The following is a 16,415-nucleotide window of genomic DNA, read 5'->3' as shown; positions in this document are numbered from 1 at the left end:
ACAAGTCATTCAGCGTGGCTCCCAGTGCTAAAACCGCTAGTGCAATTTAGTAGAAGAGGCCCAAAATGACTTAAAAATTTGCAGAACAATTGTAAACCACAATAAGTGAAACAAGCACTGCATTTTCTTAATAAAACAATAACATATAAATGACAAATATTTCACTGCGCTGCTCAAAAATGACTAAATAATGACCAACTGATTAATACTTAGAGATTGTCAGTAGTATAGAGTGGGCATGGTTTAACCCGGAAGAGAATGCTAATTGGTTGATCCTTATTGTGACAGCTGTCAATCATTTTGACATGAGGTGTACCCATTATACTACTATTTTCATAAAAACATACTTGTGATTGTAAAAATCCCTGTGAAACCACAGTGCCGAAAATATAATTATTCTCAATGCTGTCAATATGATTCACAGTAAAAATTAAAAACCGTGTTAAAAACTAGTTAAAACGACTAGTGAAACATCAATCAAAATTCAAACAAACTTATGAAACATAAGTATTGAAACTAAAATGTTCTACATTCCAGCAAATTTGCCCATCTCAGAGGCCCTTGGTGCTTTTTTTTTTCTCACTGGATTGGTGTGTACTTTGTGTCCCTCTTCTGACTTTTCAATCTGTGAGGCATGCCATTTTATAGGGATCTAATGCAGAGCTGCTCATATTATGGGTCATAAAATCTGTGATTGGGGTCAAAACATGTGTGGGTTCTCCATAGGCACATTATTATTCTGCACTTCTGGAGGGTCACACAATTTTATTTGGCAGCAATCATGGGTTCATGGCCACAAAAAGATTGGTAAGACTTGAAAGCTGCTAATACTCTGTATTAAGTCACTTTGGGGTCATTCATGTTTTGCAGGATGAACTTCACAGCTAAACCGTAGTCACTATGGCTTATTTTGAATACAAATAACTCCATTTTCTAGGCTGAAATACTTATAATGCATCTGGGTAATCTTAAAAAGAGATGAAGGCATATCTTACAAAAATACAGACCACTGATAAAAGATTACTTTTTCCCATTCCACAGATTTGGAAGCACAAAATGCATTCTCTGGCTCCACTCCGTGTTCTTTTCCATCGTGTACTGCATCTTTGTCATTGAACCTCTCTTGGTAAGGCAATCATCCATCTCAGTTTAGCAATTGAGCTCTGATTATGAATGTCTACCTGTTTCTCCCCCCTTCTCTTCCCTTCTCAAGCCCCCCCATCCCTTTCACTTTCTATGAGAACATTTTCTTACAGACTGTTTGTCATGTCATATAATTGTGATCTGCCTGATGTATGATGTCCAGCTTGAAGGGAAAGGTTTTGAATCAATTAGCACCATGTCTTCTCTGTTTCTCGCCAATGAATTTTTATAGAAAGGGTGGTAGATGCATTGAATAGTTTCCCAATAGAGGTGGGAGAGATAGACTGTGTCTGAAGAATTCAAAAGAAAGCATGGGACAGGCATGTGGGATCTCTTAGGGAGAGAAGGAGATAGGGGATGGTGTGGATGGGTAGACAGGATGGGCTACTGTATATACAAGGGGATTACGTGGGCAAAATGGAGTCCTGGAGTAAGAAAAGGAAAAAAGTGAAGAGATAGATATTTAAAATAATTTAACTGGGTAGGAAGCTTTCTACCTGGTTAAATCCAGCTGACTATCTGCAAAACACATGCTCATTGACCCTTAACTGCCCAGTGCTACAGAATATGTGCTCCGTCTTTAGTGATGGTCTGAGGGCAGAGTCAGGGCAGTGCCAAGATTTACCCAGTTAGCAATGTGCCGAAAAATTGGCAGGGAGAAACAGATTAAGAGGTTCATAATTGAAATGAAAATATGTCTAAAAACCCACCTAAATTGGTACTTGGATGACCTAAAAGACAGGTGCTGATAATTGAAACGGGTTTTACACATATCTAAAAACAGCTTAGGCCTTTTCAGTGCCGCTGTATGCCCAGAGCGAAAAGGAGTGTTTTTGAAGGAGTGGTTAGGGCGGGAGCTAGGACGGATGTGGGCTAACATAGACTTAGTCGAAAGTCTGCAGCGATAATCGAAAGTTTAACGAGACTTCCTAGACAGAACTTATATGTTGTAACTTAGGTGATTTATAAACAGGTCTAAGTGCCCAGTAGATATCCAAAGTGACCAGATAACCACTGCAGGGACAAAGTACAGACTCGTACACACTCTCCCAGTGATCACTAACACCCCACCACCACCACCAAAAAAATCGGAATAAAAATGTACATACCTGCCTCCAGAACATCAGCAGCTGGCATAGGAAAGCCTAGTAGAGCTGCACAAAGGTGACTTGTCTGGGGATGGGCTAGTGAACCATAGAGAGGAGGACCCAGGCTCATAAGCCAATCATAGTGAAAAATGTACACCCATTAAAACCCCCCCAAACCCTACTATACTGCCATATAGGTGGCACCTGCAGCCATAAGGACTGTTGGGGTGGTAGACAGGTGGGTATAGTTGGTTTGGTAGGGCTCACCATGACCTATAAGGGAGTTGTGGTGAGATGTTTATGTGGCACCCTTTTTGTGAAATTCACAGCAGTGCCTTGTAAGGTGCCCCACTACTCTGTTGCCATGTCTAGGTGTCCAGTCCATCACTTTACTGGTCCCTCCGAAGTCTAAAAGGTCTTTTTCTAGGCATTTTAGGCTTGGTCGATTTTTGGGGTATAAAACTAGATGACTTAGCGGTCTGGATGATCAAACGGCTGGATGTATAGACAATTCTCCCCAAAAAATATTTTGGATGTATTTTTTGAGAATGGACTTTATACGCTGCCGACTTTGGGCGACTAGTGCCCTAGGCCCAAAATGGACTTAGGTGTTTTATTTTATTATGCTGCTCCACTTATACTGTATATTTACCATGTTACTATGTACTGCAGGTTTGAGTTTTATCTTATGAGAGAGTTGCAAAGTGGAGTCTCAGAGGTGTTGGTTCTTTCTCCAGTATTATTTCATATTTTTCTCTGGCCACTATGATTCATGATTCCGTTGGTGGGTGATTTCATATCTTTACCAAGTATATCCAAATCTTTCTGCCAATGGGAAGGCATGTCAAACCTACGAGCCAGGGAATAACCTTCTACTACAGAGAAGGGGATTATAACAAAATACCAAGAACATAAACTAATAATCCCTCATCTTTTTTATGTGCTTGTTGAACCCTATCAATGGGCTGATTTCAAAACTTTCTGTGTTTTCTTACGTTTATCAGTCTGTTATTAAGCTAGTTTTGAAGCTTTTCTGAAGTTTGTCACTCTGCTTCTGAGATTCAACCAGAAGCTCAGAAGCAGAGTGACAAGAGTGATAATTTGAGACTGTTGGTAAAGGTCCTAGTTATGAAGCAACTTGCTTCTCCTAGGTCTTCCGCTCAACCATCTCCCTCCCTTTCAATCCGTGCAAAATTCTGTTGCACAATTTATATTCCGTGAGAGCCACCATGCTGACATTACTCTTCTCATTAAGCCACTTCACTGGCTCCCCATCCATTTCCGAATACAGTTCAAACTCCTCTTAATGACCTACAAGTGCACTCACTTTGCAGTCCCTCAATATCTCTCCAGACTTTTCTCCTTCTATGCTCCCCCCCCCCACTGTGAACTCCGTTCATTGGGCAAGTCTCTCTTATCCATACCTTCTCCTCTACTGCCACCTCCAGACTCCGTCCTTTCTATCTTGCTGCGCTGTATGTATGGATTAAACTGCCTGAGTGATTGCATTAGGTGTCATCTCTAGCAATATTCAAATCCAAGCTAAAAGCCCACTTTTTTGATACTACCTTCAACTCCTAACTCCCACTCAGCATAAAATTACCTATGTCCATCCTATCATTCTCTTTGCAAGAAACTCCCCAATCCCTATATGTCCAGTCTGGCTGTCCAATTAGATTGTAAGATCTTCTGAGCAGGGACCGTCTATTGCATGTTGATTGTACAGCACTGCATGCACTTTTCAACGCTATAGAAATGATAAATAGTAGTAGTAGAAGATTAAAATGTTGATGTTTAAAGTTAGAAATCAAATGAGAGCATACCCCCTCTTCTACGAAACTGTGCTAGCAGTTTCTAGCGCAGGGAGCCACGCTGAATGGCCCACGTTGCTCCCGACGCTGTAAATTCCAACCGTTGATATATTAAGTCATCCATGTGTAATCCTTTCTGAAATGGGGAATGCATACATAAATTTTGGTTCTGCCTAAGCCCCTCCCAATTCCTGCTGAAACCATGCCCCCCTCCCCCTTGCTTTGGTGATATTTGGACCAAGATGCCAAGGGTGAATCATCTCAAAAAGTGAGATGTACCATGTCAAGGAGTGAGATTGATGGAGATTTTTCAGACGGTATAGCCAGAGAATAAATCTAGAATTGTTTCAGTGTAGTATTGCTTTGAAATGACAGCATTAAATGATATTGGCTTTTCTTTGGAGCCTCTGAAAGTATACATACAAGTGGGGAGCAATCTGGGTAAATTTTTTGAGCCGAAAATTGTCTTCCACTCAGTAGCTAAACGTAAATACATTGGTTTCAGAGCTTACACTAAAGGGGGGGCAGTAAGCAGGAAGGTATGCTCAGATTTCTTCCTACTGGTTGGACCACATGGTTTACTTCTCTAAGGCTTCCCTTTCATGAAGGCAGTGATCAAGATCAGTGCATTGATACTGAAGCTTTGATGATTGAGAAATAGGACTCAAAGAGGATGAGAGCTTTCTTTTTAAAAAAAATCTTTATTAAATTTCCAAACTAGCATTGTGCAAACAAACAATTTCAATATACATAATATTATACGAAATGCACATTAATGAACAACTATTCCCCCCCAAATAATCATAAAAGGTACATACCTACAGGAAACCATCCATATATTCCCCGAATGAAATTCCAAGGCAAAACCTTCCCCTTCCCACCCACCCTGGATGCGTATGCTTAAGGGTCAATAAAATAAAATCAGTTATCATTCCTTACAGAACTTAGTCAATGGTTCCCAAACATCCATAAATTTCTGATACCGTCCCTGTTGTACGGCCATCAAACATTCCATATTAAAAGTATAACAGAGAGATTCCCACCAGAAAGTGTAATTTAACCTATCCCAGTTCTTCCAATTCTTCAAAATGAGTTGAATGGCAACCCTGTCATTATAAAGAGAAGTTTATTATTTTGAGCTGATATTTGACTTCTAATATTTTGTTAAGGGTGAGAGCTTTCAAATGACTGTGACACATTCCTAACAAGTGAGATTTGGCATCTCTGCTAATGTGCAAAAATTGCAAATAGGGCTTCTAAAATAACCACCATAGCCATGTTGGTGACCTCATTAAACATACGAGGGTTCTTCAAAAAGTTTCCACATTTTCGCGCTCAACCAAAAATATTATTTTCTGATGGCATTAAAAAGTAAGTTGGATGCTGGGAAAAATGTATTGCAAAAACAGGGTGATTAAATGGAAAAGTGATGTAATTTGCTTTTGAGATATTTAATAAATAGTGTTTAAAAAAATAAGTGTGGAAACTTTATGAAGATCCCTTGTATATTCAGCATTCTTCCCTATCTGTATAGCGATACTGAAAATTCCATTTTTTAATGCCACAGCTAGTGCATAAAAAATGGCTGACAACCAATTCTGTAAATTCACCCTGAATGAACTTGGTGGTTCCATGTTTTTCAGATATTAATGGTAGCAGCAATAGTATCGTGGAGAAACAAGGACCGCAGTGACTTCTTCATGGAGGTGCTGCATGACGCCACCAAATTTCTAGTCTGTGAAGCTGGTCATCCTCCTCAGAATTTTGTTCCACATTCATGGCCCTCCTCCCATGATTCTTCCACAGAACTTGAAAAGGTAAGCTATTTAAAACCTTTGTATTAGCTTCTTCTCTGTTGTGGGTGTGGAGAGATATCAGCTCAGTGTCTAGAATCAGCTATCATATCTGACTGATTATACTACCAGTCAGGGCTCGTTTTAGACATCCCTGGGCCCAGGGCAGAAATTAAGGAGGGGGCCCCTCTTCTACCTGCTTGTCTCTCAATTTCCCCACCCACCTTTAATTGACTTCTTCACACACAAAACAGACAGTCAGACCTTCACCAAATATTTATTTATTTAAAAATTTTATTACAACCATCCAACAATTCTAAGTGAGTTACAGACAAATATAAACAATGGATCACAAATTATGAATACCAAAGCTGAACTGGAAATCCCAAAAAGTTAAATTCAGCAAGTACTGTATTTCATTTTAAATACAATCAGTGGCATAACCATGAGAGGGGACTGGATTTCCCACTTTGAGCCTAGGCCCCCTCAAAGTGAACATCTTCCTTTCTGTAGCTGGTGGGGATCCCCAAGCCTCACCAACTGATGACCACCTCCCCTCTCCCCCAAATCAGGTCCAGTGACCAGAACTTCCCAAGTTCTACAGCTAGCAGCAATATTGCAGAGCTGTTGCTGCTGCCTTCCCTCCTTCCTGCCCCTGTTTGGCTTTCATGCATGCATGAAAGCAGTGGTAGCTTGAAGATATTGCCATTAGTTGCAAAGCTTGGGGATTTCTGGTTGACGGACTGGAGAAAGATGTCTTCAGTTTAGCAGGGCTTGCTCAAGTATTTATATATTGCACTCAGGCCAGGAGAAACTTTGATGCCCATCCACTAATTTTGGGCTCCAGACTCTCCCCCCAAATCAGCTGTGTGACTATGCCACTGAACACAATACAAAAATAATTGTGATACACATATCCCAAAGCTAACATAATCCAGTTAATAAATTCAAAATAAAACAATTTGTTCTACCTTGTTGTCTGGACATTTTATTTTTCCATCATCTTGATCTCAGTTTCTCTTTCTGCATTTTGTCGATCTTGTACTAATTCCTTTTCCAGTGTCTGCTGTCCATTTTCTCCTCTCTTGTCCCATTCCCTCCTTATGCCTGTCTCCAATATATTGATTTTTTCCCTTTCAGCTTTCCTAACTTTTTCTTTTCTGCCTCTATCCACTCAAATCTTGCCCTCTTTCTCACCATTCTTCTTTTTAAATTTTGAGCTACTTCTCATTTCTCTAATCTTCTCTCAGGCCCTAGCTCTCCCATTTCCCATCTCACTCCTTTCCAAGCCTCCTATTTCCTCCTATCTACTCCCCATTACCACATTTCTACCACTGTACTCACTGTTCTCTCACTCATCTTGTCATCTTCTTTTTAACCTCATCCAAATGGCTCACCACTTTCAGAATGCTGCATCTCTCTCTTCCTTCCACCCCCAGGACTAACATTTCTCCCTTCCTTCCATCCCTAGGTTCAACTTCTCTCCCTTTCTCTTTCCAACTGCCCCCAATTCCATATCTCTCCCTGCCTGCCTCCCTCCCCCAGATCCACCATTTCTCCCTTTCTCTTCCCAACAGTCCTCCCTTCAGGTATCTCTTCCCCATTTCTAACTTCTCTCCTTTCAGATCATTGCCAACCATCTTTCTCTCTGTCCTCTCTCTCTCTCCCTCCCCACTCAGTATGGCACTTATTTTAATACTCTCCCCCTTTGTACTTTTTTTTTTTTTTTTAAGTTTGTCCAGAGAGCTTCCTCGGCCCAGCATGTTCTTCTTTTTCTCTCTGCACCGGTCTGATGTTGCCCTTGACTTCTGTGTTGCTAAAAAATCCGCCGGCTTCAGCTACGATTCAGAAATGTTGCCCAAGGCTCCCCTTCCTGCTTTCCATCTGATGCAGTCTGTTCCCCAGTGACACAACTTCCTGTTTCTGCCCGGGTGAACCACAGCAGATTGAAAGGAGAAAGGGCAGCAGTGTGGTACAGTGGTTAAAGCTATAGCTTCAGCATCCTGAGGTTGTGGGTTCAAACACACACTGCTCCTTGTGACCCTGGACAAGTCACTTAATCCCCCCATTACCCCAGGTACATTAGATAGTTTGTTAGCTCACCAGGATAAGCAGGGAAAAATGCTTGAGTACTTGAATAAATTCATGTAAACCGTTCTAAGCTCTCTTGAGAGAACGGTATAGAAAATCGAATACATAAATAAAATATTGTATTTTCAATCATTAGGGATAGGTGAGTTCCCAGAAGTTTTGCACCCCCTACTGGCAGGACTGTAGGTGTAAGGCTCTTGTTCAGCTTAGAGGGAACCATGCTCTAGTCTGGACCATTGTGCATGAAATCCTTAGCTGTAGCTGAGCCAGAGTACCAAAGGTCCATGGTGAAATCAAACCTGGACTCTTCCTCATGCCAGTCAGCATCAGCTTCCACTGAGCTGTTGGTCAAACCTGTTAATTAGTGTGAGAATTACATATAAACACAGAAACATGACAGCAGATAAAGGCCAAATGGCCCATCTAATCTGCCCATCCACAGTAACCATTATCTCTTTCATGGAAGGACAAGACTTTAGTGCTGTATTTAAAAAAATGCTCTAAAATGGTGCCGCTGTACCTTATATAAACTTTTTTTTCAGTTAGATTTAAAGTAAGGACTGGAGTTTATTACATGTTATGTTTATTATTACTAGAAAAGTCAATTCCCATAAAATACATTTGGAATAAACTTACCTAGGTGGCTTTTATGATCACTTCAATACATGTACAGTGCTTGAATCACAGAACACTCCCAGCCAGTCAGGTTTTCAGAATACCCATAATGAATATGCATCAAATAGATCTATGCGCACTGCCCTCATTGTATGGAAACCAATCTCATGCATATTCATTGTGGATTTCCTGAAAACTTGATTGGTGTGTCCCAAGTACTGGGTTGAGAACTCTTGTTTTAATATTTTGCAAATGAATCACTAGTGAGACTATCCATTCATTCTGGTTTTCTCTGTGAACTTTGAAGAGACTTTATGTGATCTTCTCTGCCATAGATTCTTGCTGCTCGCCAGAGAGCACGATACCTACGCTTGACTCGTCCACCAACACATAGTCAGCTGAGAGAAGCCAAGGAGAGAATTAGAAAAGAAATGCTAATACAGCAGACATTGAGGTAAGAAATATTATCCTAGACCAGTGGTTCCCAACCCTGTCCTGGAGGACCACCAGGCCAATTGGGTTTTCAGGCTAGCCCTAATGAATATGTCTGGAACAGATTTGCATGCCTTTCACTTCCATTATATGCAAATCTCATTTGTGCATATTCATTGGGGCTAGCCTGAAAACCTGATTGGCCTGGTGGTCCTCCAGGACAGCGTTGGGAACCACTGTCCTAGACCAAAAGTTCAGCGTGCACATGGTGTAGTGCAGAGGGACTAAGGGCAGGATGCGCAAAGCTCTGGTAACCTGTTGATTTTTCAGGGCATGCTCAGCACAAATAACATGCAAATCATATGCATGCTATTTGTGCTGAGGAGCTCAATAAAAGGCAGAGGAACTTGCCTGGCACCTATACACAGGAGCTAAGTGATAGGCACAGCTCTTTTGCACAGGCCCAGTACAGTACAGTTTCCGATCATCTGGAACTCCTCAGCAATTTATTTTTGTGGGATTTATTTTCAGCCACAGTGTGGACACTGTTGTGCATCTGTTGTGTAAGTGTATGCATTCTTACCTTAGGCACGGAACACATCCTTGCACAACACACACACACACAAACAGCTACCGCCAAGCTCCAGACCTGCTGGAAAATTTTGCCTGCTAAGAGGTGAGTATTCCCTTCTGTGCATTACAAGGAGTGCTCATTTTAATACTAATGGGTTCCTTGTAGTGCATTTGCAAAGGTTTCTCGGTGGCTACTACAGCAATCAATAGAAGCCCCCGAGAACACTTTTGAGCATCAGAGGCTGAGCTGCCTTGCAAGTAAGATTGGCTACAACCAGTCTTACTTCCATGGCAAGCTTTTGAAAATCTATCCCTGAGAAAGAGAAGGATTTCTTGAAGCTGCTCTTGGATCTATACCCCATCTTCGGCCCTTAGATCCTTGGTTTCCAACTGCTTGGTCCTCCTCTATTCTAAGCAAGCCCATTATGAAACAAGAAGACATTCTGCATTTTAATTCTTAGCATCTAAATTGTGGAATGACCTTCTTCCACGCATTTGGTCTGAAAATTGTTTCCACAATTTAAGATTGCTCTTAAACCCATTTCTTCCAGTTACTTATTTTAATTCTTTATTTTTGTCAACTTTCATCCGGTTTCAGGGATTTCATTCATGGGGAAAGGTAGAGGGGTGTAGATAAAATTGGATTAGTTCATATGGAAATTTAATTTGAAAGAATGATATTGAAAAATGTCAGTTTCGTTTAAAGAATATATTATATAAATAGGGGAAAAGAAAAGCAATCAGTTTCAGTTAGTGACCCCTCCAATGTATGGTGGTAGGGGTTAAGTGAAAGGCGTCCTGACAAACGCTGATCCCAGGTTCAGTTCCCTCACAGAAGTTTCATTAGGGATAGAATCAAATAAGAAGCACAGCCAGAGGTGATTATATAAAGAATATATTATAGAAATAGTCATACAGAAAAGCAATATTTATAATCATTACAATTAAGCATTACAATTAAATAGAGAGCATAGCAGTTTCCCTGCTTTACAGAGTTCAGAGGCAAAGAGGGACATAGAAGCTTGCAGTTCTAGGAAGAGCCAGAGAGAGAGAAACGGGGGATGGTCTAAACTTCGTGTTCCATAGATAAAGGGAAGGATAGACAGAGAGAGGGAGAGCCAAGACAGAACCAGAGTGCCAAGCAAAGAGCCAAGAGATAGCTAGATAGAAAGAGAGAGAGAGGGCCAAGACCCCTCTCCTGATAGCTTGATAGAAAAAGAGAGAGATTGATAGAGCAGAGATCAGGCTTTTATACCTTGGAATCTTATTCTGACTAGAGAAAATATTGTATCTCCCAGTATCTTTCTGTTTAGAACTTGCAAACTGTTTGAAACAATGGTTAATTTAATTGACAAAGGAGGGTGTAACATCTGCAAGCATGGTGATGGGATTAAGTCTCTGGCTTGATCTGTGCACCATTGTCCTAAGCACCCTCTTAATCAGACATTAACACGTTTTAGCTAGTCATGATTCAATCAGGGAAACTTAAAACAGTTTCCCTGCACTAAGGGTCTATCTGCCTTCCCATGCCAGTCAGATTGATATAATTTCCCATAGGCCTCTAGGCTGACAGATATAAATTTCTATGAAATATTATTATTATGATTCTTATTGTATTGATTGTATTTTTGTATTATCCTATTGTATTGATTATTTGATTCTTTCAATAAAAATTGTTATAAAGTAAACAAATTTCTTCTGCATTTCTTACATAGTGTTTCAGAGCATTTAGTGACCTAACTTGACACATATGGCTCTCTTCTGAGTGTATGGTTTTAACTTTTCTATCAATTTTGCTATTCCTTCTCCAATTTTATATCTTCAGTTTTTGCAAACCACCTTGGCCTATTCATCAAATTAGATGCTAATGGTGTCTTATATACCGCTGTATCTTCAACTGGATTCAAAGTGTTGTACGAAAAATTATAAAAAAGCTCACAAAGAATAAATTAAGAACAAAGAGTGAATAAGGACAAAAACACCTAGAAATTAAAGGCAGCATTATAAAGTATCATGTGTTGAGCAAGGCCCAGTTCTCAAAGAAGTAGGTTTGCATAAAGAGCAACAAGTAGGTGTCGATTTAATTTCAGCCGGTAGGTCATTCCAGATTTTAGTTCCAAGATAATCAAAGGTGCGGTTATGATGTTTATATTTGACATTTTATAAAGTTGGATATAATAAGATGTTGCTCCTATTGAGTCTCATGGAGCCTGTGCTAATTTCCCTTGTTGCAGAAAGGACCCCTCGTCAAACAAATCTCCCTTCATTCTAGCCCAGGTCTTACCCTGATTCCCTCTGGGAGATGAGTAGTCAAGTTTCCTACTAACATTAGGTGACTTTAAGTGACTTCAACCCCTCTGCCCAGTTCTGGTGTATTGAGGAAAAAGGGAAATCTTGGTTATTGAATTTAAAAGGAGCTCTCCTGGAACTCCTTCGAGTTCTAAACCCCCTTCTTGCCATTCTATTTTGGGGGAGCATGCCTATTGCCCTACTTCCTTCAGTATTTTCCTGGGGATACCTATTACATATGTCATCTATGTCATAATATAGTCACATGTAAGTAATGGATTTTCTAAACTCACTACTTGCATGTGTACATGTATATCTATTGGCACATGGAAAAGCTGCCTTAACCCTTCTAAAAGAACTCCCAAAGTCTAAATGATCAGGCCAAAGGTAACTTCATGGTGAATAAAAGCAACAACTAATATGCTGAACCAATATTAAAACTAGGCTTGTAACAACCATTAAAGTTACTCAACCAAGAATACTTCAGTGCTATAGTAAATCTTATGATGCATTTGGCCCTTATCTGCCATCATGTTTCTATATTTCTATAAATAAGCAAATCTGCAGTTCATTCATCCAGAGTTAGGGCTTGCTGATATTATTATTATTATTATCTGTTACAGGGAGCTTATTATGTACATCCTCATGCTGTGTCTGCTCCTGCTTATAGCATTTGGGAAGTTTTCCAGTGATGACTATTTTCTAAATCATGCAGTTCGGCGTGAATTCACACAGTAAGTGCATTGTAGCTATGTGCAGGCTCAGACTATACTTGCCTGTCTTTTGGCAACAGATTGACCAAACCTTAGGTGCCCTGAGGCCACCTGGTAGGAGCTTATTCATACAAATGGCATCAACTGTGGCTGACTTGTGGCACAATTAAGCTTCTGAGCATGCATATGAAAATAGTAGATCCATATCAACAACTTCCAAATGGCTGCAGTTGGCACTTTAGAAAAAATAATGACATAATGTTGTCACTCTCAGACAAAATCTCTTAGGTACTTGAATGTATATTAATATTAGTAGATTGATCATGGTAATTTCAATATTCAAAGCTATTTAACCTGCCAGAAATTGACGCTGAACAGTTAAATAGCATTGAACTAGCTAACTGTGAATATTCAGGACAAGATGACCAGTTTCTCCATTGTATTTCCACTGGCAGCTAAAAGTTAACTGTCTACATCACATGATAACCTTCAATATTATGTGCTGACCTGTTAAGTTTAGCAGTCCTTTCTTTGCCTGTTACAGCTTAACCAGTCAGTGCTGAATATCGGCTTAGCCAGTTGTTATGGCCGGTCAAAAAAAATCCTAGATTTTCATGTGCTTAGGGTTACTAGATGTCCGGATTTCCCCGGATATGTCTTCCTTTTGAGGACATGTCCAGGGGTCTGGACAGATTTTCAAAACCCGGCACTAGGTCCGGGTTTTGAAAAGCTTTCCAACAAAATCACATCGGGAAGGGGTATCTGTGCATGCCGTCTAGGGGCAGGACTGGGAGGCGGAACATGACATGACAGAGGCGGAACTGATAGTGTGGCCATGGATCTGGATTTTCCCAAAGGAAAATCTGGTAACCCTGCATATGCTGGTCACTAGAAATGGCCTGGCGTTGAATATCCAGGCTCACCACCAACAATGGTGAATTCTAGGAGTAGATTGCCTGACCAAGGTACTTTGGATAGGGAATTAAATTCTAGGTAGCTTTTGCTTTTTACTGAAATGGAGGAGACAAGTAGATCTAACAGATGGCCCTTTTCGTGTGTGGGTTGTTGAAACAAGCGTTTGAGGTCTAGCTCATTTAAGAGGTTGAGAAATTTCAAGGTTTGAGAGTTTGAGGCTGAGTCTAGGTGGAAGTTGAGGTCTCCTATGATGAAAGTGGAGTCATATTTTACCATGGTTCTTGAGATGATGTCTGAGAACTGTGGTTCAGCTTCTAGCCACTTTCCAGGATGGATGTAGAATAGTATGCAGCAGATGGGACATTGGCAAGAGTTGCTGTTTATTTCTACCATTAATACTGTAGTTCTAGTGAGGTGAGTATTTAGATTCCACGATTCTGATGTGAAAAGGTTAATATTTGTGCAATATTGCTAGACTTTTGTCCTTGCAACCAGTTCTCGATAGGTGGATGATTTTGTAGTCTACTAGGCAGAGTAGTTATAATCTGGGGTCATCTTGCATTGGTATCCATATTTCAGTTAAGAATAGAAGGCCGGGTCTAGGAAGGGGGAAAGATTCAGTTCGATTAGGGGGGGGAGAGGAAGGGAGGGGGTGGGGGAATGCTATACTAACAGGGACTTTGGATTTATGGCAGGGGTAGGGTGTTAGATTGGGTTAAGTCGGTCAGAGGACCAAAGCAACAAACTGTTCTATGCCACGTCAAACCTGGTGGTAAACTTCTTCTATTGTCCTATTGTTAAAATGGTCTGTGTACTTCTCTACTTTGCTGTGGAATTACTAATAGACTTGTAACCATACATTTTAATATGTTGTGTGCTGACATCTACCATAAGAGTTAATTCAGGCTCTGGGCCTCTTTCTGCATCGTTCACCTACTAATGAGCCTCTTGTTAACCATGTGCTTCTGCTCTCAATAGCTTTCTTCGTCGGCTCCTGAATGCTCTTCCATCCCTTTTTCTTTGCTGATTTGTGACTCCTAGCCAAATTAATTCCTTTAATGATGATGGGGTACAGTGGGGGGCAAGGAATAGTAGGAGAGAACATACGCCTGCTCCACTGGCTAATGCAACCCCTGGGACCTAACGATGAGCCAATGATGACCTTCTTGAACTTGTAACTATATAAATATGACCTAACTGTATTAGTAACTGTACTGATCTACATATACTCTATTGAATGTCCGTGTTAAACTGTTCATTGTAACTTCGTGGGTAACTGACCCAACTTCTTGTAATATAATCTGACCTTGAACTGAATAGGTAAAGGCAGAATAAAAAACCTGATTAACTTGACATAACATAACATATGTGATCCTCTGCTTGTACTAATGGAACAAAGGACTGTGTAAAGTAGTTGGTGTCATTTTAGACACTGCATCTGACAGGACAAGTGGGAATCATGTTTTTTTCTGTCCCAACCAATACTAAGCTTCTTTGATTTGGGGGGTGCATTAGCTTAAGGGTATAAAATGAGAGCAAGGGGTCAATCAGGTCATGGCAGACTTCATTTTTAACAGTAGAGAGAAACCGGATCTTATCAGGTCCTTCAATTTCACTGGGATTGGGGTTTTGTATCCCCTTAGTATTGGTGTTGGAGAAAAGGATCTAGTTTCATTCATGCAAAAGTTAACAAGTCCTTGGAAGGTATCTGTGGCATACCAAGGGTATCAGGTGCCCAGGGTGGTGGCAACCCCTGCCCTCTTCTCTGCCCCCCCTACCACATGTGCGCATTCCTTTCCTATATCTCTCTGGCTCTTCGTCCGTGCGAGCAGCATCTCCAACCTGCTGCCTGCACCAGCCTCGACTTTTCCTCTGACATTACTTCTTGATCCCGATGACCAGGAAGTGACTTCATTTAAGTGTGTGTGGAATCCACTTGAACACCTATGAATTAACATGATTGTGTTCATTTACTAGTTCTTGTGTGCAGAAAAAGCATGCGTAAAAAAAACATATAGGTCAAAGATGAAAACACTTTTAAATGGACATGGCTCTGCACACCCCTAGTAAAAATAATCTAGAAAGTGACATTCTCGTAAAACATAAAAAAAATTATTATATGGATAGTACCAGGCCTTTTAAATTACTAAAAGGCTCAGTAGTACCCTTCTATTGAAGGTTGAGTTGGGATGGGGTGGAGGGGACCCTATTTAGCTGGGTGTTATCAGTTTAGTTTAGCAGGTTACCGTATTTTTTGCTCCATAAGACACACCTGAACATAAGACGCACCCTAGATTTAGAATAGGAAAACAAGAAAAAAAATATTCTTAACCAAATTGTGTACTAACATATGCCAGGCTCTGCACCCAGCCCCATTCACTCCCTGCTAGGCTCTGCACCCTGATCTTTCTCCCCTATTAATTGTAATGCAATTTTTTCTTTTCATTTTTCATATACTCACATAAGATATAAATTCTCAAAACTGACATATTTCAATCACTAAATTGAAAATAAAATAATTTTTCCTACCTTTGTTGTCTGGCGATTTAATTAGTTTCTGGTTGGATTTCCTTCTGACTGTGCATCCAACATTTCTTTCACAATCCAGCCCCATCCCCTTTGGGTCCATTTCTCTATCTCTTTTTCCTCTGCTTACCCTCCCCAGATCCAGTGTCAGTTCTCCTTTGTATCTACCACCACCTTTGTTCCAGGTCTCCCTCTCTCTCCCTCCTCTGTTATGATCTTCCATTTCTCTGTTCTTCCTCAGGGTCTCTCCCCCTCTGTCTCTTCTGTCTACACCTCCCATAGTCCAGCATCTGCCTCCTGTCTGTCCCCTTTGGTCCAGGCCTCTGTCTCTGTCTTTCTTTTGCATACAAACCCCCCCCCCCAATCCTATCTCATCCCCATGTCCAGCATTTGTTCTCCTTTCTTCCAGGTCTTTTTCCTTCCTTC

At 40.7% G+C, this 16,415-nt stretch overlaps 1 protein-coding gene across 4 annotated transcripts in view; it reads left to right on the top strand.

Annotated features, from left to right (window-relative positions):
- PKD1L1 (polycystin 1 like 1, transient receptor potential channel interacting) overlaps positions 1–16,415 on the top strand; it is a 331,908-nt gene that overhangs the window by 258,671 nt on the left and 56,822 nt on the right. For all 4 annotated transcript variants that reach the window (XR_004538070.1, XM_033930462.1, XM_033930461.1 and 1 more), the window contains exons 49-52: positions 1,042–1,126; positions 5,686–5,859; positions 8,877–8,995; positions 12,459–12,569. Coding sequence is in view for 3 of the 4 variants with exons in the window: in XM_033930462.1 (XP_033786353.1) it covers positions 1,042–1,126; positions 5,686–5,859; positions 8,877–8,995; positions 12,459–12,569 (489 nt within the window). In the remaining variant the exon portion in view is untranslated. The remainder of the gene's footprint in view (positions 1–1,041; positions 1,127–5,685; positions 5,860–8,876; positions 8,996–12,458; positions 12,570–16,415) is intronic.

The sequence above is a fragment of the Geotrypetes seraphini genome, chromosome 2 (assembly GCF_902459505.1).
Source record: "Geotrypetes seraphini chromosome 2, aGeoSer1.1, whole genome shotgun sequence".
NCBI lineage: Eukaryota > Metazoa > Chordata > Amphibia > Gymnophiona > Dermophiidae > Geotrypetes > Geotrypetes seraphini.
This window is presented reverse-complemented; position numbering and strand designations above follow the sequence as displayed.